Source organism: Dendrobates tinctorius, unplaced genomic scaffold (assembly GCF_039654945.1).
Source record: "Dendrobates tinctorius isolate UK_male_01 unplaced genomic scaffold, ASM3965494v1 ptg000025l, whole genome shotgun sequence".
Classification (NCBI taxonomy): domain Eukaryota; kingdom Metazoa; phylum Chordata; class Amphibia; order Anura; family Dendrobatidae; genus Dendrobates; species Dendrobates tinctorius.
Window position 1 is genome coordinate 22471935 of NW_027361693.1, and position 23891 is coordinate 22495825.

The following is a 23891-nucleotide window of genomic DNA, read 5'->3' on the forward strand; positions in this document are numbered from 1 at the left end:
TGGGGGTAAAACACTGTTTGGGCGCATGGCAGAGCTTGGAAGGGAAGGAGCACCATTTGACTTTTTCAACGCAGAATTGGCTGGAATTGAGATCAGACGCCATGTTGCATTTGGAGAGCACCTGATGTGCCCAAACAGTGGAAACCCCCCAATTATAACTCCAACCCTAACCCCAACACACCCCTAACCCTAATCTGAGCCCTAACCCTAACCCTAGCTCTAACCCTAGCCCTAACCCTAGCCCTAACCCTAGCCCTAACCCTAACCCTAGCCCTAACCCTAGCCCTAACCCCAGCCCTAACCCTAATGGGAAAATGGAAATAAATACATTTTCTTTTAGTTTTATTATTTTTCCCTAACTAAGGGGGTGATAACGGGGGGTTTGATTTACTATTTATGGCGGTTTTTATGTTTGGCGGCTGTCAGACGCTAAAAGACGCTTTTTATTGTAAAAATAGTTTTTGCATCACCACATATTGAGAGCTATAATTTTTCCGTATTTTGACCCACCGAGTCATGTGAGGTCTTATTTTTTGCGGGACGAGTTGACGTTTTCATTGGTACCATTTTCGGGCACGTAACATTTTTGATCGCTTTTTATTTCGATTTTTGGGACGCAGAATGAACAAAAACCAGCGTTTCATGAATTTCTTTCCGGGGTTGCGTTTACACCGTTCCGCGTGCCGTAAAACTGATAAAGCGGTTTTATTCTTCGGGTCAGTACGGTTACAGCAATACCTCATTTAGGTCGCTTTTTTATATTTTGTCGGTTTTTTGCAATGAAAACAATTTTATACAAAAAATAATTATTTTTGTATCACTTTATTCTGCGAGCTATAACTTTTTTATTTTTTTGCGGATGATGCTGTATGGCAGCTCGTTTTTTGCGGGACAAGATGACGTTTTCAGCGGTACCATGGATATTTATATGCGTCTTTTTGATTGCGCGTTATTGCACTTTTTGTTCGGTGGTATGATAATAAATCATTATTTTTTGCTTCGTTTTTTATTTTTATTTTTTAAGGGGTTTGCTAAAGGGGTTAACTAATGGGACAGTTTTATAGGGCGGGTCGCTACGGATGCGGCGATACCAAATATGTGTACTTTTATTGTTTTTTTTTTTTTTATTTTGAAAAAATGGATTTATTGGGGAATATTTTTTTTTTTTTACTAATTTATTTAGCGATTTTTTTAAAATTATTTTTAACACTTTTTTTTTTTTTTTTTTTTACTTTATTACCTTGTCCCAGGTGGGACATCACTGTCCTGTGACAGATCGCTGATCTGTCACATCACAGATCACTGTGACAGATCAGCAATCTGTCACAGGCAGTTCTGCAGACTTCCTCATGCCTGCGCTTTGCAGGCAGTGAGAAAGTCAGCTCCCTACAGGCCCCCGAAGGCCCCCGTCGCCATCTTGGATCCGGGGGCCTGTAGGGAAAGAGACCCCCGCAGCAGCGCTGCACATTGCGCTGCTGTTGGGGGCTCAGGGAAGCAAGGAGGGAGCCCCCTCCCTGCCGATGCTTCCCTTTAACCCCCGGTACACCGCAATCGCGTTTGATCGTGGTGTACAAGGGGTTAACGTGTCGGGGGCGGTCCGTGACCGCCCCTGACACATTGTGCCGGGTGTCAGCTGTGATAATCAGCTGACACCCGGCCGCGATCAGCGGCGCTCACCACGTGGGCCCCGCTGATCGCTGGGACATAATATTCCGTTTATGGTAATTAGGTCCAGGGTCACATGGACGGAATATTACGTCCATTGTAGGTAAGGGGTTAAAATCCTGCAAGGCATATCAGTACATGTCCAGGCCCATTTGAATTTCATCAATGACCATCTGGATGATCCAGAGGAGGCATGGGAGAAGGCCATGTGGTCAGATGAGACTAAAATAGAACTTTTTGGTGTCAAATCAACTCGCCATGTTTAAAGGGAGGAAGATGATGAGTACAGCCCCAAGATCACATCCCATTCATGAAACATGTTGGGGGAAACATCATGCTTTGGGGGTGCTTTTCTGCAAAGGTAACAGGACAACTACACCATTTTGAGGGGAGGATAGATTGTATCGCAAGAATTTAGCCAACAACCTCCTTTACTCAGCAAGAGTATTGAATTGGAGTGACCTAGCCAGTCTCCAGACCTGAACCCAATAGAAAATCTTTAGAGGGAGCTGAAGCTCAATATTGCCTAACAACAGACCCAAAACCTGAAAGATCTGAAGGAGATTTATATGTAGGAGAGGACCAAAATCCCTGCTGTAGTGTGTGCAAACTTTGTCAAGAACTACAAGAAGCATCTAACTTACTGTAACTGCAAACAAAGGGTTCTGTACCAAATACTAAGTTCTGTTTTTCTATTGCATCAAATGTTTATTTAATTCAATAAAATTCAAATTAATTATGTAAAAATCATACAATGGGATTTTCTGAATTTTTCAAAAGATTATGTGTCTTGCAGCTGTATATACTGTACATGCATTGATGGATATACAGTAAATAGATATTGAAGGAAAGAGAAAGAGATAATATGTTCTTCATTATAAAGGAATGAACAGTGGTTTGTAACTTCGTGAATAAAATATTGTACTAATAACATGTTTTTCAGATGGCAAACATTAAGTAAAATATTGTAGAGGTTTTCATTACAAAATGAATGGATTTAATTTTGTTTTACTATTTTGTAATAAAGGGAAACAAAAATGCCTATTAAAACAGGCTACTTCTTTCCTTTATCTAGCATAAAGCTATAAGCAGGCACTGCAGTGGCACAGTATTTATGAAAGAGCATCACAGATGGTATCTGTTAAATTACCAAATTTAAACAGGGTTTTAAACACAGCACAAGTATTAAATGCATCTTACTCTGTGGGAATCTAGGCGGATTGTCATTGACATCAGTCAGTGTGATGTTCACCGTGGTGGTCCCAGATAATCCTCCCATCTGGCCACCCATATCTTTGGCCTGAATAACCACTTGGTAATGTTCCCTGTTCTCTCTATTCATATCTGGTAGAGCAGTTTTGATTATGCCTGCAAAAAAAGGAAACAAAAATATAATTTTAAACATTTTCACATGGAAGGAACTGCAGATGTGAAGGCAATGTCAGCAAATTCACATTCACATTCAATTATATTTTATGCAGGTTAGGTTAAAAACAAGCAGAAATAAAATAGCTAAAAGGATTATTGTTTACGGGGAACAACTCCAATTGATTTATTGACACTATTAGAAATTTAAGACACTAATTTGCATGAATCATGCACCACGTTCTTAAAGAAGCACACCCATTAAAGTTGCTATCCTCTGAATTTATTGCAATCATTATATTATACAGTATGTCATTGTGTACTTACCAGGCAGGGCTGGACTGAGACAAAAAAGCAGCCTTGTCACACAAACCCCACCAGCCCACATACTATAACTCTCCCCACACACGCAATCAGTGGATTTTGCTATACTTTGTTGTGCCCTTCAACACTCCTTTTAAAGGCATTATTTGAAGAACCATGTGTGATTGCCGTGACAGTGTGCATAATCGACCGTTTCTTTAGAGCTCCAGTTCTCGGGATCATGGGGGTCCCAGCGGTCAGACGCCAGTGGCTACATAGGTCTCGGGATAGTGTATTACTTGGCATAATCCATTTAAATGGGTTTTCCAATATATACCCCATATTTTTCGGACTATAAGACAGCTTTAGAGGATGAAATTAGGGAAAAAAGCTGAAACAAAAAATGTGGTCAATTCTGTACTTAACCACTTTCTGCCATATGATGTACTATCCCGTCCATGTGCCCTGGGACTTAATTCCCAGGGACGGGATAGTACGTACAATTATCACAGCTGACACCCGGCACTATGTATCAGGGGTGGTCAGACACATTAACCCTGGCACACTGCGTTCATACATGATCGCAGTATACCAGGGGTTTAGGGAAGCATCGGGAGGGAGCGGGCTCCCTCCGTGCTTCCCTGAGACCCCCGCAACAGCACGATGTGCTGCGCTGCTCCGGGGCCTCCTTCCCTGCAGGTCCCCGGATCCAAAATGGCGGCGGAGACCTTCGGGGGCCTACAGGGAGCCGGCTTCCTCATGCCTGCAAAGCGCAAGCACGAGGAAGCCTTCTGCACTGCCTGTGACATATCGCTGATCTGTCACAGTAATCTGTGATGTGACAGATCAGCGATCTGTCACATGACAGTTATGTCCCCCCTGGGACATTGTAATAAAGTTAAAAAAAGTGGAAAAATAATTTATAAAAAATCGCTAATTAAATTTAAAAAAAAACATTCCCTAATAAAGTACACATATTTGGTATCGCCACGTCCGTAACGACCTGCCCTATAAAACTGTCCCATTAGCTAACCACCTTAGCGAACCCCTTAAAAAATAAAAATAAAAAACAAAGCAAAAAATAATGCTTTATTATCATACCGCCAAACAAAAAGTGCAATAACGCACAATGAAAAAGACGAATATAAATAGCCATGGTACCGCTGAAAACGGCATCTTGTCCCGCAAAAAATGAGCTGCAATACAGCATCATCAGCGAAAAAATAAAAAAGTTATAGCTCGCAGAATAAAGCGATGCAAAAATAATTATTTTTTTATATAAAATTGTTTTCATTGCATAAAAGCACCAAAACATAAAAAAAGACATAAATGAGATATCGCTGTAACCGTACAGACCCAAAGAATAAACAGCCTTATCAATTTTACCACAAGCGGAACGGTGTAAACGTGCCCCCCAAAAGAAATTCTTGAAATGCTGGTTTTTGTTCATTCTGCGTCCAAAAAAATCGAAATAAAAAGCGATCAAAATATGTCACGTGCCCAAAAATGGTACCAATAAAAACGTCAACTCGTCTTGCAAAAAATAAGACCTCACATGACTCGGTGGGTCAAAATACGGAAAAATTATAGCTCTCAAAATGTGGTGATGCAAAAACTATTTTTACAATAAAAAGCAACTTTTAGCGTATGACAGCTGCCAAGAATAAAACCCCACCATAGATAGTAAATCAAACCCCCCATTAACACCCCCTTAGTCAGGGAAAAATAATGAAATAAAAAAAAAATACATATTTATTTCCATTTTCCCATTAGGGTTAGGGCTAGGGTTAGGGTTAGGGCTAGGGTTAGGGCTGAGATTAAGGTTAGGGTTGGAGTTAGAATTGGGGGGTTTCCACTGTTTGGGCACATCAGGTGCTCTCCAAATGCAACATGGTGTCTAATCTCAATTCCAGCCAATTCTGCGTTGAAAAAGTCAAATGGTGCTCCTTCCCTTCCAAGCTCTGCCATGTGCCCAAACAGTGTTTTACCCCCAAATATGGGGTATCAGCCTACTCAGGACAAATTACAAAACAACTTTTGGGGTCCAATTTCTCCTGTTACCCTTACAAAAATAAAAAATTGGGGGCAAAAATATCATTTTTGTGGAAAAAAATATGATTTTTTTTATTTTCACGCCTGGGCTTTATAAATTTCTGTGAAGCACTTGGGGGATCAAAGTGCTCACCACACATCTAGATAAGTTCCATGGGGGGTCGAGTTTCCAATATATGGTCACTTGTGGAGAGTTTAAACAGTTTAGGCACATCAAAGGCTCTCCAAACGTGACATCACACCAGCAGACCATTCCATCAAAGTCTGCATTCCAAAACGTCACTACTTCCCTCCCGAGCCCCGACGTGTGCCCATACAGTAGTTTTCTCCCACATATGGTGTATCAGCATACTCAAGACAAATTGGACAACAACGTTTGGTGTCCAATTTCTCCTGTTACCCTTGGGAAAATAAAAAAATTGGGGACTAAAAGATCATGTTTGTGGAAAAAATATGATTTTTTTATTTTCACGCCCTGGCGTTATAAACTTCTGTGAAGCACTGGGGGGTTCAAAGTGCTCACCATAAATCTAGATAAGTTCCTTAGGAGGTCTAGTTTCCAAAATGGTGTCACTTGTGGGGTTTTCCACTGTTTAGGTACATCAGGGGCTCTCCAAAGTCAACATGACACCGCAGACAAATCCATTAAAGTCTGCATTGCAAAACGTCACTTCTTCCCTTCCGAGCCCTGACGTGTGCCCATACAGTAGTTTTCTCCCACATTTATGGGGTATCAGTGTACTCACAACAAATTGGACAACAACTTTTGGGATCCAACTTCTCCTGGTACCATTGGGAAAATAAAAAAATTGGGGACTAAAAGATCATGTTTGTGGAAAAAATATGATTTTTTTATTTTCACGCCTGGGCATTATAAACGTCTGTGAAGCACTTGGGGGTTCAAAGTGCTCGCCACACATCTAGATAAGTTCCTTGGGGGTCTAGTATCCAAAATGGTGTCACTTGTGGGGGGTTTCCACTGTTTAGGTACATCAGGGGCTCTCCAAAGGCAACATGACACCCGCAGACTATTCCATTAAAGTCTGCATTCCAAAACATCACTACTTCCCTTCCGAGCCCTGACGTGTGCCCATACAGTAGTTTTCTCCAACATATGGAGTATCAGCGTACTCGGGACAAATTGTACAACAACATTTGGGGTCCAATTTCTCCTGTTACCATTGGGAAAATAAAAAATTGGGGACTAAAAGATCATGTTTGTGGAAAAAATATAATTTTTTTATTTTCACGCCCGGGCATTATAAACTTCTATGAAGCACTTGGGGGTTCAAAGTGCTCACCAACCATCTAGATAAGTTCCGTGGGGGGTCTAGTTTCCAAAATAGTATCATTTTGGGGGGTTTCCACTGTTTAGGCACATCAGGGGCTTTCCAAACGCGGCATGGCATCCAATCCCAATTCCAGCCAAAAAAGTCAAATGGCGCTGCTTCCCTTCCGAGCTTTGCCATGCGCCAAAATAGTGGTTTACCCCCATATATGGGTTATCAGAATACTCAGGACAAATTGCACAATAACTTTTGGGGTCCTGTTACCCTTGGAAAAATAAAAATTGAGGGTGAAAAGATCATTTTTTGGAAAAAATATGATTTTTAAATCGTACGGCTGTACGTTATAAACTTCTGTGAAGCCCTTGGGGGTTCAAAGTTCTCACCACACATCTAGATAAGTTCCTTGGGGGGTCTAGTTTCCAAAATGGTGTTCCTTGTGGTCGGTTTCTACTGCTTTGGTGCATCAGGGGCTTTCCAAACGCGACATGGTGTCTGATCTCAATTCCAGCCAAAAAAGTCAAATGGTGCTGCTTCCCTTCCAAGCTCTGCCATGCGCCCAAATTGTCATTTACACCCACATATGGGGTATCAGCGTACTCAGGACAAATTGCACAATAATGTTTAGGGTTATGTTACCCTTGGGAAAATAAAAATTGGGGGCGAAAAGATCTTCCTCCAGAGAAGGACCCAGCCAAGGGGTGGCTCCTTTCGGAAACCACCATTACCATCATATTAAGTGGCCCTTTAAGTCAATATCTAGCTCTTTATGAGTTTACAGATATGACAAGGGAAATACCAAGGCCAGGTATCCATCCACAGACAGCTGTTTCGGGGTGTTGCCCCTCATCAGTGTGGAGTAGGATTCTGGCTAGGTGGGAGCAATGCTTAATAGACCAACATCACGAAACAATCACTGACTTCAGGGAGACCAGTCAAAGAAAACACTGCGGCAGCCGGCAAAGGCGCTCAAACACAGTGAAATCCTAGGTGCAATGCTCCCTGGGAAATACAAATATGCAAATAAAGTCCGTGGAGCCTCATTTAAGAGTCTCAAACATGGGACTAGCCAGATCTTCCTCCAGGGAAGGACCCAGCCAAGGGGTGGCTCCTTTCAGAAACCACCATTACCACCATATTAAGCGGCCCTTTAGGTCAATATCCAGCTCTCCGTGATGGGAGACAAGCGGTGGAAACCGCGCCTGTGCTACTACTCACTTCACGTTCCTGTAACCGACAGATGGCCCTCATGTTTTAACATAGCTCTTATTGGATAGGTTGCCCTATCAACAAGTGCACTCAGTACATTACATAGTACATTGACGAAGGTCGCTGTGACCGAAACGTTTACTGTATGTACTGTACTCTATTAAATACCATTTTTTCACTGCATTTCTCCACGTGTGTGTGCCAAGTTAGTCTATACAAGTACACGGATTTCGATCCTACTTGTGCACCACTATTTTAAGAGTTGTGCCAACTAGAGTTGAGCGACTTTAGTCGGATCGGGTTTCATTAAACAAAATTCGTTTCAGATGAAACTGGTCCGACTAGGGCAAAAAAAGTCTGAGTTTCGTCTGAAACCAGACCCCAATGCAAATCAATGGGGAATAAAAGTTGGCAATGAGTGGATGAATGTCATCCGCTCAATGCCGACTTTTATTTCCCATTGACTTGCATTGGGGTCGGGTTTCGGACAAAACTCCGACTTTTTTGCCCTAGTCAGACCAATTTCATCTGAAACAAATTTTGTTTCATGAAACCCGATCCGACTAAAGTCGCTCAACTCTAGTGCCAACGGTTCAGTTTATTTAAGGATTAGATACACGGCTCAGCAGTCAGTATCACGCAGGATAGGATTAGATACACAGCTCAGCAGTCAGGATCACACTGGAGAGGATTAGACACATGGCTCAGCAGTCAGTATCACACAGGATTGGATTAGATACACAGCTCAGCAGTCAGTATCACACAGGATAGGATTAGATACACAGCTCAGCAGTCAGTATCACACAGGATAGGAATAGATACACGGCTCAGCAGACAGTGTCAAACAGGATAGGATTAGATACACAGCTCAGCACACAGTATCGCACAGAATAGTATTAGATACACGGCTCAGCAGACAGTATCACACAGAATAGGATTAGTTACACGGCTCTGCTGACAGTATCACACAGGATAGGATTAGATACACTGCTCAGCAGTCAGTATCACACAGGATAGGATTAGATACACGGCTGAGTAGTCAGTAACACACGATAGGATTAGATACACAGCTCAGCAGAAAGTATCACACAGGAGAGGATTAGGTACACAGCTCAGCAGACATTGTCACACAGGATAGTGTTAGATACACATCTCGGAAACAGGATGTGTCAAAGGAGAGGACATTTTCATTCCAAGAATTCCACTCATTCCATCTGATTTGTTTTTTATTTTAAACGCCTCCAGTTTCCAGTTAAACTGCTATTTGCAATGTCCATTAACAGTCCTTGAAAGTATTAGGGATCGATTTGCAATCCCCATTCTTTTCTCATGGTCAACTTTACGTGGTCTGTCCAAGAGTTGGAACTGCCAAAAATCTGTTCATCTTTGCACCGAAAGGAAAAACCAAAAATCTTGAATGAGTTGAAAATAAAATACTATCAATACTTGGGTAATCGTTTAGTTAATTTGTGTTGCAAATCTGTAGTGTTGAATATATGATGTGAAAAAGAACATATTGTTCAATATGCGTTGCTGTGTCTTTCCGCTATGATGGGGCATGTCCGTTTATCCTTGTTCTTATGCCTTGAATAAATTTTTGTATATTTGGAAGCTGGAAACTTTTTCATTATATGAAAAAAAACACAATCCTCACGTCTCCTGACGTCATCGCTCATCCACAGTGTCAGAGGCAGAAGCATAGGGGAATGTTTGGAGAGGGAGCTAATAAAGATTAGCTTTAAACACATATGCAGTATAAAAGCATATACAGAAAATTGTGTTGCAGTTTTGAGGTAAAGATGGATAAGAAAAGGCACCTGACAGTTTTCTCAGCTAGAGAGATGTATTACACAAAATACAGAATACACAGAGAGAAGGGGGATAGGAAGGAACCTCTCCCTGACACTGTAAAAGTTTGTTAGTCATAGAACTGCTGCTAATCAGCGCTGTAGTGCAATAAATAAATTATAATGAACACAGCAACATAGTCAGAATGTGTGCCTGGGGAAGTGTGGAGGAAGCCGGAGGACTCCTGCTATAACGTGTGGCTGTGGACGTGAATGAGCTGCAAGTTAACAGGACCTGGAACACGTGATAACTAGGGGAGTGGCTGGAGGCGGGGCAAAGACTCGTACTCCCAAGAACGGTGATGGGAGCCGGCGGAGCCGAGAGAAGAGTCAAGCAAGCCGAGTTCTGACCAGAGGATAACACGGTAACCAAAGGACAGTGTGATATAATACAAGCCAGGGTCAGAAGCTAGAGAGGTCAGCGCGGTAACCAAGGGCACAAATGAGAGTATAGTCAGGGAGTTTTAGCCAAGATCAAAACCAGAGATAATACAGACGGTACAGAGTCTGAGTCAGATACAAAACGAAGGACGGGCCGGGTAATACACTGTACAAGCACATAAGAACAGGCAGTATACACAGGTATCACAAGGGTCAGCTGCTCAGCCGAGAAGGGAAGTATCAATGACGACGAGTCCAGCACAGGGGCGGGTACATATAGCCCTCCCCAAACCAAAGGGAGGCCATACAAAATTAACCCTAGGAGGATGATGAGGGAAATCCCATCCAGAGCCGTGACATAAATTTGTTTTTGTACAGAAAATCTATTGTGAATTTTCTCAAACCAATATTGTGTATTTTATACAGCTAAGTAATAGAAAGGGACTTAAACAAAACAGTCAGCACCATTTAATTTACTTAAGTCTATGAATGTTTAGTAAGACATGACCCAGGTTTTTATGAATGCCATTGAAAAATATGAAACAGAAATAATGTCCAGAATCAGTTAGTATCTTTCATGACCCATGGATAAATGTTTTGTATGGTAATGACAACAATGTAATCAGGACATATGGTAGTGACACATGTTGTGGCAGATTTGGATCCAACAAAGAAGCTAAACTACATCAGCCACCTCCTTCACATTCATATTAATTAAAATCTTCACATCAACAAAGGGCAGAAGGTTACTTTCATTTTCCACCTCATACCTTTCAAACGTGTAAGCTGAAGTTCTACAATGCTGTCTTACAAATGATGAGCTTGAGCTAGAGATGCCACACAGTGGAAGAGTTGCAATTCTGCATTGACAAAACATTTTTCACTGTATGTTTCTCTGACAAATCCAACTAGGCAATGTGGTCAGTGTCAATGGCGAGAACATTGTGGCTGCATTATGTACAGACCTGCCCACAGTCATGTGAGCCTATTCTGGCTAATGCAATATTCTGTAATGTGTAACATATGGGTGACAATTTTGGGTGATTCAAACAAATTGAATTGTGAATTGGTTCAATTTGCTGGATTTAAAGGGAATCTGTCACTCCTTGGATTATTTTGATCTATTACTATGGGCATACAAGTAATAGAATGGTTAAACAAGTCTTACCTCTATGCCTCATTCATGCTGTGTAGAGCTTGAAAAATTAACTTATAATGTTATATGTTAATTATTTCTTCCAGGCTTCGGGGCGTGTGGTCCCATCAGCATTACACTGATCTGTTCGATGATGTATTGCCACGCACACGCTACGCACATGCGCGGTTGCGCATACCTTGTCCACCCTCCTATGGGAAGTGTCTGCATTGTTCTTCTGCACACGTGAGGTGAGTAACTGCCCAGTAGCTGAGACTCGCTAGTAAAAGATCAAAATCATCCAGGGGGTCACAGATTATTTTAATGAATTACTAAAATTTCAAAGCAAATTTGATGTGATAAATTTGCTCACTTCTACAGGTAAAAGTCTACTCATTTCAACCCTGGTCTTATGGGAATAAGAAAGCCCTACAGGACTTGTAGCAAAGGTTCAGTGTACTTTTGCTGTGCTTGAACCAACTATATGTAATGCCACCTAAATGCTGGATCATCTGTATAAGTCGCATAAAACTATCAATGTTTACATCTTACAACAAACTACAGGGAGTGTGTGCTGCTTTGAAATCTGCAAACAGCAAGATGGCCTTGGGGTCCTTCAGGGTCCTGCAGAGAAGGTGGCATGTGAGTGCCTGCTGAGAGCAGTCACTGTCATGCCTTCTCCCTGCCTGTCAGATACTGATGCGATACTCTGCAGTGCAGAATCATTGCAGAGTATCAGTTCAGTGATCTTACACTATACGGTGATGTTCCAGGAAGGTAGAATGTAAAAAAGTTACAAAAAATATTGTAAAGTGTAAAAATATTTTTTTAAAAATACCCAAATAAAGAAAAAAAGAAACACATTTTTTCTAATAAATACATTCATTTATGTAAAAAAAAAAAAATAAAAGTATACCTATTTGGAATGGCTGCGCCTGTAATGTCCTGCTCTATAAAACTGTCCCACTAGTTAACCTATTCAGTAAGCACTTTAAAAGGCAAAATTTTCACAAATTTTCATTTTTTTCACAAATAAATGTAAGTCATAGCAAAGAGATTTTACCATTATCATGAAGCACAATATGTCACGAGAAAACATTCTCAGCATCACCGGGATCCATTGAAGTATTCCAGAGTTATGACCTCATAAATTGACAGTGGTCAGAATTGTAAAAACTGGATTAGTCAGAGAGATGAAAACAGGCTTCAGAATGAAGGGGTTAATCAAAAAAGTAGACTGTGTTTATGAAAATATTCAAAAGGAGAGAAAAAATACAGTATGTAACATAAAAGAAAAACGGAAAACAAAACAAAAATACTAGTCCTGTTATTATGAAAATGACACAGATATTAGCGGAGTGGAGCGCTCCTGTTCAAACATGGAATAATCCTACAGTGAGCTGTATCTCCCAGAACTGAGACTTGATTATAATTCAGAATCTGATTTTTCAAAATAAGAGTCATGCCCACATTCCCGGTAAGCTCAGATGGGGGCTGATCAATGGGATGCAGCTAACTCGCAAAAAAAAATTATGGGATCCCTATCTTCAGGATATCTGCTCACCTGGAAGTCACAGGTGGTATATATTAATGCCATATTTGCCACCATGATTTTAGCTTTCTGTAGATAGGAGATATGGCATATCCACTTTGTTCATCTGGCCGATAATCAATTCTGGGCTGAATGGCAGGAGGTCATAGAGATATTGAAGTAATATATCTTATTCTCTTTCCAAAGTATGATGAATTATATACAGCAACAGGTGAAAATAATACATAACTTTTAATATCATCCATAAAAGCATAACCAGTATTTAAATGTGTCACCCTTAGTGAATTAAAACAAGTAAATTATGTTGCAAAACTCAGTCAAAGTACCCAGATATACAGTAAGCTGAGGCTAACATAGTACTTCTGGGTACAGATATGAACCACTACGAAAATCTCTAAAGTGGTATCAATGTGTTCCAGGACACAGACGCAGGGGTATCATAGAAAGATTAACCACCATAAGTGAAGCATGACCTAGATTGCACATATATGAGTCTAAAATTGGACAAAAACTACAATATATAACATGGTAAATGAAAGAACGGGTGAAAAAAATATATAGGAACAATCTCACTGCCAATGAAGAGCAGGAACAGAAGTCATCAGGAATGCTGAAAGCTGAAATGGATCCCTGATTATTATCGTGGCAAAGACAATACCCTGTGAATCCCTATGGTGCTAGCAATCATCTATCCCCAAACTCCCACCCTGACAAGGGCAGTCCACAGCTAACCCTAAGTTAAACATGCCCTGCACTTTCCCTCACTGGGTGTCCCAGCGCATTTCCTCCAAGCAAATTCAACAGGGGACAAGCTTGTTACAAAGGATAAAGTGCTACAGTGCTATAAGATATGAATGGCTCACCGAGGAGGACAACAAAAAGCTAAGTCCCAGAAAACCAGAGAGGTTGGTAACTATGCAGATTACAGATCTCTGATCCTAACCACACAACTAGCAGTAGCAGTGGAGCATTCCTACGATGATCTAGACGCCTCATCACTGCCGGAGGACTAAATAAGCCTAAAGCAAGAAAAGGGGAAAACTAACTGCCCCAGAGCAGACCCCAAAGGAATAGACAGTCCCCACACCATGTATTGACAGTGAAACAAGATGAAAACAAACACAGGCAGGAAAATAGGCTGAGCAAACGATGGGGCCCAAACTAGCTATAAAGGATAGGAAAGGAAAGACACTGTCTGCAATCTGCCAAAAACCCTACAAAAATAATGTCCAACACTTCTGATAACAAAATTAACCCTGAAGTCACTAGACTTCTCCCACTATATCAGCACTCTGAAATATTCTGAGACAGAGCAAAAAAGAGGCCAATATAATAAGGGGCAAAAAAGCAAATTGGCAAATGCAGATAAATAAGAGTAGAAATTCAGCACAGCCCCAGCCGGGCCTGGCTGAACACACAAAAAACTGAATAGACCAACAAAATCAAGTGTGAACATTAGCAAAACACTTAGCTTTGAGAAGACTGGAACAGAGCTGAAAACCAAGACCTGGAAAGCAGAAGCAATCACCAGCACTGACTAGGGTGTCGGCTGTCTTAAATCCAGTCTAAGATTCCTGAGGTCCAATCATCATCCTCATTATCAGGTGGTAGATCTCTACTGATTAAATCAGCCTCACTACCTCCTGTTACCACCAGAGGGAGTCTGGAAGGAGAACTCACTACTGGTGGACCAGAGAATGAACTCACAACAGCTATAACTGAGGAGACATGTGGTCCTTCTGCTCACTATGCTGTCTGCAAAGAGTGAAGGACGTATAGGGGCGTACTAAAATAAAGCACAATGTTTAACATCATTTCCTGTTTATAGACACATTTTTCTAAAATAGAACAATATACCAGTTGTATGGCACGCATATAATAATCATGCTGACTTGCGTCATATAATGTGCATGCTGGGAGGCATATCCAGACAGGTAGGGCGCAAATATAAAAACTAATGACTGCAAAAAAGATAACATACGTTTACAGAGAAAGGATTCCGGTCAGTGGAACGCATGCCGGCAAATAAGTCAAGGCATGTGAAGCGCATAAACTGAACCATGTGACTATAGATGACATATCCATAAGAACGCCTAGCTTCTGGTTGCTAGAACGCACCTCACTGCTGGTGGAGCACATGTGGCTATAAACAGCATCACATCCAGTATCTAGAACACATCTTACTGCTAATGGAGCGCATGTGGCTATAAACACCGTTACATCCGCTCAGCGCGCCTTGACTGGTGATTGCCGGGACAGACCACAAAAATAGTAAAGTGCACGCCCACAAGCACACCAAGGCAGGTAATGCGCAGGGTCAATGCCCGTGACGTGACATTCATCCAGCGCGCCCAGCTTCCGGTGATTGGCACGCATCATAAGGAGATAGAACGCAAGCCAGCAAAGTATTAATAAAGTGTCAAAAATGCTAGCATTAACTAAAGATGAAGCACTAGCGTTAGGACAAAAGGATAGCGATGATGAAGCCATGCTTGAATCCTCAATATGAGGTTGACGTGCACTCTCAAAAGACGGCTATGATATTGGTCCAATTTTACAATTACAACTATGACAAACTGTGTTTGTGCTTTGGAAGTCTGAAACAATGCAGTCTCCTCCCATAATATGTGAAAGCTACTTATTTCACAGCCGAGAACACTGGCTTATGCAGTCCTATTCTAAAGAAAGTGATTTCCCTTTCTGTAACAATGCCTTTGGTGTTCAGGCACCTTTGCTACACAAAAATATATATTTGTTAGCCAGTAAATAGAAAAATATTGCAAATTGAGATTCTTCGGTGGTTGATACATTTTTAATAGCTAACTGAAAAGATGGTAGCAAGCTTTTGAAACTACTCAGTAGTGATGAGCGAGTATACTCGTTACTCGAGATTTCCCGAGCATGCTCTGGTGTCCTCCAAGTATTTTGGCGTGCTCGGAGATTAAAGGCCCTTTTACATTTAGCGATGCACCAGCGATCCGACCAGCGATCCGACCCGGTCAGGATCGCTGGTGCATCGCTAAATGATCGATAGTGAGCTTTCACACAGAAAGATCTCACAGCGATGCAGCAGCGACGCAGTGCACAAAACTCACCTTTCACACACACAGCGATCCTGATGTCCTCCCGCCCGCCTCCACGCGTCGATCGTCGTCACAGCAGGAAGCTGACGACGAGAAATGGAGCCGGACATTCCCGCGCGATCAGCGATAACCAGCGGGGGAGCCGGTCGGAGGTAAGTATCACACATAGCGATATCGCTAGCGATATCGCTATAACGTCACAAAATCATCACAACATCGTCACAACATCAAAATAACGTCACAACATAATTTCCTGTTTATCGACACAGTTTTCTAAAATAGAACAAGATACCAGTTGTATGGCACGCAAAACGTCACAAAATCTAGCGACATCGCTATAACGTCAACGATTTTGTGACGTTATAGCGATATCGCTAGCGATATCGCTATGTGTGATACTTACCTCCGACCGGCTCCACCGCTGGTTATCGCTGATACATGTGAGGATTGCCTGTTTGTTACTGTAAACAAGAATCGCACTGCCGAGAACAATAGCATACATTTACATAGACACTGGTGCGCCTATATAAACAGACCCTTAGATTTATACTGTTTAAGAGTATTGTAAGGTATGTGTATTTTGTTTTTAAAGTGATCACTTTTGTAGTAGGAGTACAGCAGTGCAGCACAAAATTCTGTTAGCTTTGTAAATGGGACAGGTATGACGTACCAAATCATTCCAGGAAGAAAATCTGGCCTCATCAATCATCATTTTTACCAGGTCAAAAAATGTAGTAGTATATCAATTGCTTGTCAATCTGGATATAGTCGCCCTTCTACTCCTACATTTTAAGCTAGGACTCATGAAACAGTTTGGAAAGGTTTTTTAATAGAAAAAGTAATGTGTTTACCTATATATGTCAGCTCTTTCCAAGTATCAACAGAGGAAAAAAAGAATGTCAAAAGAATGAGGAATATGAAAAGCAGTTGAAGGACAGTAAAAGAGAACCCTGGACTCCTTTCAAAATTGTGCCAAAGAGTTATGAAATGTCAGAGCTGAAAGTCTACATGACTTGTGGATGAACTTCTAAGCTGCAGAATGTCCCTGAAAATGCATATCCTCTATTCCCATTTAGATGTCTTTGCCATTTACTGTGGTGCACTGAATGATGAACATAGGGAGCATTTTCATCAGAATACTGCAATCACTTATAACTACTACAAAGGTATATGGTGCTCTGCAATGTTTGCATATTATTGCTGCATGATCAGAAGAGATGCTCCAAAAATGGAATTCAGGTGACAGCAAAAAAAAACATTGTATTTGAATCATGCATATACATTTTCTTTTAACCAAAAGAAAATGTCATGTTATTTCCAATTTTCCCCTGTAACTTTCAAACAAAAAATCAATCTTGCATATTCAATGTACTTTCATTTTTCTTTTTTTTTTTTAATTCTAATTATGGCATGAATGAGAATCAAAAACAATTCTGTCTATAAAAAGTATTCATACCCCTTGAAATTGTCCACATTTATGTCATATTTAAATGTATTTTTCTCTTTTAATTTTAGGCGATTTACCAACACAAAATAGCAAGCATTGATGAAGTGTAAGGGAAATGATACATTGCCTTGTAATTATTTAAAAGATACAAATCTGATAATTATGACATGCATTTGATTCAAGGCCTTGTATGTATTGACGGATATTTCCAGCTTTAAGGAAAAATGTAAGTAACTACACTAACATTTACTCACGTGGTCAAAATTGTTCGTACCCCTTGTTTAATGACAGAAAACCCACAATGGTGACAGAAATAACTTGACTCTGACAAAAGTAATAATAAATAAAAAATCTATGAAAATGAACAAATGAAAGTAAGACATTGCTTTTCAATCATGCTTCCACAGAATTTTTTTTGAAATAAAACTAATGAAATAGGCCTGGACAGACATGGTGGTACACATAACTTAATATTGTGTTGCACAACCTTTTGAAGCAATCACTGCAATAAAACAATTTCTATAACTGTTAATGAGACTTCGGCACCTCTCACCAGGTATTTTGGCCCACTCCTCAAGAGCACACTGCTCCAGTTGTCTCATGTTTGAAGGTTGCCTTTTCCAGATGGCATGTTTCAGCGCTTTCCAAAGATGCTCAATAGGACTTAGGTCAGGGCTCATAGAAGGCCACTTCAGAATAGTTCAATGTTTTCCTCTTAGCCTTTCTTGGGTGTTTTTTAGCTGTGTGTTGTGGGTCATTATCTTGTTGCGAGACCTGCAACTGAGACCAAGCTGGGCAGCACATTTCTCTCTAGAATCCCATGATAGTCTTGAGATTTAATTGTACCCTGCACAGATTCTAGACGTTCTGTGCCAGATGCAGCAAAGCAACCCCAGAACATTACAGAGCCTCCATCATGTTTCAGATTGGGGACAGTGTTCTTTTCTTGAAATGCTTCATTTTTCCATCTTTGAACATAGACCTGATCTGCCTTGCCAAAAAGTTCCATTTTTGTCTCATCTGTCCATAGGACATTCTCCCAGAAGCTTTGTGGCTTGTCAACATGTAGTTTAGCAATTTCAAGTCTGGCTTTTTATGATTTTTTTTTTTAACAATGGTGTCCTCCTTGGTCGTCATCCATCAAGTCCACTTTGGCTCATACAACGACGGATGGTGCGATCTGACACTGATGTTCCTTGAGCTGTTACTCCATCTAGAAACAAGATGCAAACTGGGGACCCTGGTCACTGACAATCTTGTCATGCATCCCATGAAGGCGGAAAATGTTTGATGAATAGAACCGCCAAAGCCCGTGCAGATGGTATGCTCGGGAGAGGAGCCAGATGCATCATTTTTGAAAAACGGTTGGTAACAACGCAGATGACTCCATTATTACAGGACTTAGGCAGATCCACTACAAGTCTATCCCGACCATCTCCCAGGGCCTATCTGCCACCAGCAAGGGATAGAGCAAGCCTGCGGGTCTCTGCCTAGAAGGCCAATTCCTGACATGCAAGACACAGGCTTGCATGTAATCCTTCACATCTCGCGCCATCCAGGGCCACCAATAAGACCTTGCCAGTGGTTCTCTTAATGCCAAAATGTCCACCCAATTTGGAAGTGTATGCCCACGAGAGAACCTCCAGCTGTAGGTCAGGTGGAACATAGGATTTGCCTGGAGGTACCTACTCTAGCGACACCTGTACCTGTCGAAGACTCTCCGAAGGGATTATAAGGCGTGGCTCGTCCCCTTTTTTGGATGAGACTACTGAATGAGACAAAGCATTGGCACGTAAATTCTTCTCTCCGGACAGAAAATGGATAATGAACTTAAACCGGGAGAAGAATAATGACCACCTGGCCAGGCGAGATTTTAACCGTTGGGTTTTTCTGAAGATAAAATAGATTTTTGTTGTCCATGAAGGCCTTAAAGGGAAGGTGCCATCCCAAAAAAATTTTTTCAGCAATTGAAAAAATGTAAAGAATTAATGTTTACATTTTCTTAAAAAATATTATCATTTGTTTTTAATTTTGTAAAATATGAAAAATAATTTTAAAAAGTTTGGCATTTCCACTTGTTAACACTAGGAGGAGCAGATACTGAAATTTGGCGCAAAAACCTAGTGTACAACTAGCTCACATTACTGTCCTGCAGTAATTATGGGCATACAGTGTCCATGCTGTTTGATTTTGATATATGATCATGCCCTAAAATGGACACTGTATGGGCGGAATCTGCTGACATGGGTGTGGTGTCACTCCTCTCCTCCCCTACTGGGTGCTTGCTAAGGGAAAAGAGAGGATGACATCTAGGAACACAGTGAGCAGCCATTTTGATGGGGCCTGCAAAGTTTTACCGACAGTCTTTGCATGTAAAGTCTGGATCAGAACAGGTCACCAATCAGCAGAAATGTTTCCTGGATTTCTGTGGAGCAGACAAGCAGACGGTCCATCCAGTGCTCTATGTACAATCCCTGGCACCGAACAGGGTGCCCCCCACAGACCAGCACACTGCTCTCCTGAAATACTCTGTGCTGCTGTCACCCTGCTCCTTCCCCCATACATCTCCCTCTGTGACCCCCCCATAGACCAGCACACTGCTCTCCTGAAATACTCTGTGCTGCTGTCACCCTGCTCCTTCCCCCATACATCTCCCTCTGTGACCCCCCCATAGACCAGCACACTGCTCTCCTGAAATACTCTGTGCTGCTGTCACCCTGCTCCTTCCTCCATATATCAGGCCCCTGTCGCCTCGCTTTCACACATCGCCAGGACAGGATCTGAGGAGAGGAATGGGGTCTTCGGGCACCGAGGGCAGGCAGCAAGGATTCTGGGAGCAGGGTGACAGCACCACAGAGTATTTCAGGAGAGCAGTGTGCTGGTCTATGGGGGGCACAGAGAGATATATGGTGGAGGGAGCAGGGTGACAGCAGCACAGAGTATTTCAGGAGAGCAGTGTGCTGGTCTATGGGGGGCACAGAGGGAGATGTATGGGGGAGGAGCAGGGTGACAGCAGCACAGAGTATTTCAGGAGAGCAGTGCGCTGGTCTATGGGGGGCACAGAGGGAGATATATGGGTTAGGAGCAGGGAGACAGCAGCACAGAAATCCAGGAAACATTTCTGCTGATTGATGGCCTGTTCTGATCCAGACTTTGCATGCAAAGACCCCATTCCCCTCCTCAGATTCTGTCCTGGCGATGTGTGAAAGCGAGGTGACAGGCGCAGTCCGGGGTGATGCTGGGAAGCAGGCTGGGGGGGAATGGAGCCATACAGTAACGATAAAAATGAGACCCCTCTCTTCAGCTGCCTCCCCAGCCCTCCCCTGACTGCACCTATTACCCCTGACCCGTGTGCAGGTGCTCAGCCAGAACCACCCTAGAATGGGTCCCCTTTTAGCAGATCACAAATAATACCGCCATATACTTCACACACAATGCCGCCATATAGATCATACACAATACCACCATGTAGATCACACATAAAACCAGCAGGGTGACAGCAGCACAGAGTATTTCAGGAGAGCAGTATCACACGGTAGAGAATTAGATACACGGCTCAGCAGACAGTATCATACAGGAGAGGATTAGATACACGGTTCAGCAGTCACCATCACATAGGATAGGATTAGATACACGGCTCAGCAGTCAGTATCACACAGGAGAGGATTAGATACACTGCTCAGCAGTCAGTATCACACAGGATAGGATTAGATACACGGCTCAGCAGTCAGTATCACACAGGATAGGATTAGATACACAGCTCAGCAGACAGTATCACACAGGAGAGGATTAGATACACGGCTCAGCAGACAGTATCACACAGGAGAGGATTAGATACACAGTTCAGCAGTCAGTATCACACAGGAGAGGATTAGATACACGGCTCAGCAGACTATCACACAGGAGAGGATTAGATACACGGCTCAGCAGACAGTATCACACAGGAGAGGATTAGATACACGGCTCAGCAGACAGTATCACACAGGAGAGGATTAGATACATGGCTCAGCAGACAGTATCACACAGGAGAGGATTAGATACACGGCTCAGCAGACAGTATCACACAGGAGAGGATTAGATACATGGTCAGCAGTCAGTATCACACAGGAGAGGATTAGATACACGGCTCAGCAGTCAGTATCACACAGGAGAGGATTAGATACACGGTTCAGCAGTCAGTATCACACAGGAGAGGATTAGATACACGGTTCAGCAGTCAGTATCACACAGGAGAGGATTAGATACACGGCTCAGCAGGCAGTATCACACAGGAGAGGATTAGATACACGGCTCAGCAGGCAGTATCACTGGAGACAGTATTACAGATATGCCACACTGGTGAAACTTCCAGCTCCCCCCAATTATACACTAGACTATGGGCTGTATATGTCACTGTCCTCCTCAGACAGCCATAAAAGCTCTCATAAAAGCAAAGGTGTCAGATTACCGGAGATCACGGGGGCTGTGTGTGAGTTAGGAGGCGGAGACAGAGCAGGAGGACAGTGGAGCTAGAGCAGGAAGCACGGTGCAGAAAGTGGAGCTCAGCAGATAGCACTGGGCTACAGTAAAATGGCGCCCAGCCACACTTACAGCAGTGAATGGTGCAGCCCACAGGGGCGTGCCCAGTTCACTGCTAATGAGGCTGCAATGTGGGGTCGGGAGCCGACCGCAGTCTCCTATGTCCAGGGACGGCCATATTTGCAGACTGTATGAGTCCTCCACAGATCTGCAAATCAAGATGGCAGCGCCCAGTGGCTACATTAAAACATTATTACAAACAAACCATAAATTCTATTTAGTACAACCTTTGCTGAAACAACATGTTTTGCTACTTACTCTTTTTTTGCAAATTATATAAAATTGCGGCACCTTTCCTTTAAAGGAATGCTGAGCTCCCTCCAGGAGGTGTCTCCACTTCAAGAAGGCCAATTTCATGGCCAGCAATTCCCTGTCCCCAAAGAAGTGATTCCTCACCGATTGTGAGAAGGACTTGGAGAAGTAAAAACAAGAATGTTTCCGACCTTGAGCATCCTTCTGATACAGGACTGCTCCAGCACCAATGGAAGAGGCATCCACCTTCAGGATGAAAGTTTTTTGTCATCGGGCCGATTTAGAACTATCTCCTTTATTGAAATGGGCCTTAAGAGAGGTAAAGGCATTGGTAACCTCCTAAGACCACTGCTTGGGATTAGTTCCCTTCTGGGTGAGGGCTACCAAGGGAGCTGATAGGGTAGATAAATGGTGAATGAATTGGCAGTAATAATTGATAAATCACATAAAACTCTGCAACGCTTTAAGGGAATGAGACTCCTGCCAGTTCATCATACCTCCAGCTTGGCAGGGTCCATAGCCAAACTCTTGGCCAAAACAATATACCCTAGAAATGGTAGGGACGCCTGCTCAAACATGCACTTCTCCAGTTTAGTGTAGAGCGGATTGGTGCACAAGAGTTCAAAGACTCTACTCAAATCTCTACGGTGAGTGTTAAAATCTTGGGAATATATAAGTATATCATCCATGTATAATACTACAGATGTGGATAACTCCTGAAAGACGCCATTTACAAAGTCCTGAAAGACTGTGGAGGCATTGCATAAACCGAATGGCATTACTAAGTACTCATAATGTCCGTCCTGGGTATTAAAGGCGGTTCTCCATTCTTCACCTTTACGAATACCAATTAGATTATAGGCCCTACACAAGACAAACTTGGTAAACACCCTAGCACCCCACAGCCTATCAAAGTGCTTGAAGACTAACATCAGAGGGTATTCATTTTTGATAGGGATGGCATTTAAACCCCTTTAATCAATACAGGGATGTAACTCCCCATTCTTCTTTTGGACAAAGACAAACCCTGTCTCAGCAGGAGACACAGATGTAGCATGTTGGTGTTTTCTATCATAAACATTGATGATCCAGTAGTTCAATTCTGTTGTTTTCTATGCTAAACAATGTGGATGTAGTAGCTTTGTTCAGCCACCGGAGATCAACTTTGTGTAATAGACAAGAAAACGCTAAAAAGCAGGAAATGAACTCTCAGAAATTTTTCCCGGGCTTGTGAAGAGAAGCTTCTTACTGGTGAGGTAGAGAAGGACCCAGAGCTTGAAGTATTCCTGTTGGGACCGTATGATTTCAGGAAAACGTCTCCCATGAGTAAGCAGAGAAGTGTGACCGGTCACCTACTGTGTAGTTAATCCCCCTTTCTCACATAGCGAGATTGCTAGCAAGATCACTGAAGCGTCACAGATTTTGTGATGCAACAGTGACCTCGCCAGTGATCTCGCTACATGTGACACACAGCGGCGACCGCCCCCTCCCCTGGCTGGATATCGCTGATCGTGTTCGTGTGTCCTGGGCCATTTTTTCGTCATCTGCATGCTGCTGGCCAGTGCGCATCGCTGTGTTTGATGCCATCGAGTGAACTTTATCTGAGTCTGCATCAGAAGATTTGGTGGCTCAGGAAGCTGTTTAACACGGTGTTGGACATCTGCATAACAAATTCAGTTATTTATTGTTGGAGCATATCCTGTGAAGGTGTACACTCTGAGCGCTCGAGATTGTGC

The 23891-nt window shown here is 42.4% G+C and overlaps 1 protein-coding gene across 3 annotated transcripts in view; it reads right to left on the reverse strand.

Moving 5' to 3' along the window:
- The window catches only part of LOC141084632 (cadherin-9-like), a 453456-nt gene that overhangs the window by 139128 nt on the left and 290437 nt on the right, over nt 1-23891 (reverse strand). For 2 of the 3 annotated variants that reach the window (XM_073569459.1, XM_073569458.1), the window contains one exon: nt 2866-3033. In XM_073569459.1, coding sequence (XP_073425560.1) covers nt 2866-3033 — 168 coding nt within the window. Of the gene's footprint in view, nt 1-2865; nt 3034-21772; nt 22080-23891 lie in introns of those variants that run through there. The other variant, XM_073569460.1, reaches the window with a different exon arrangement.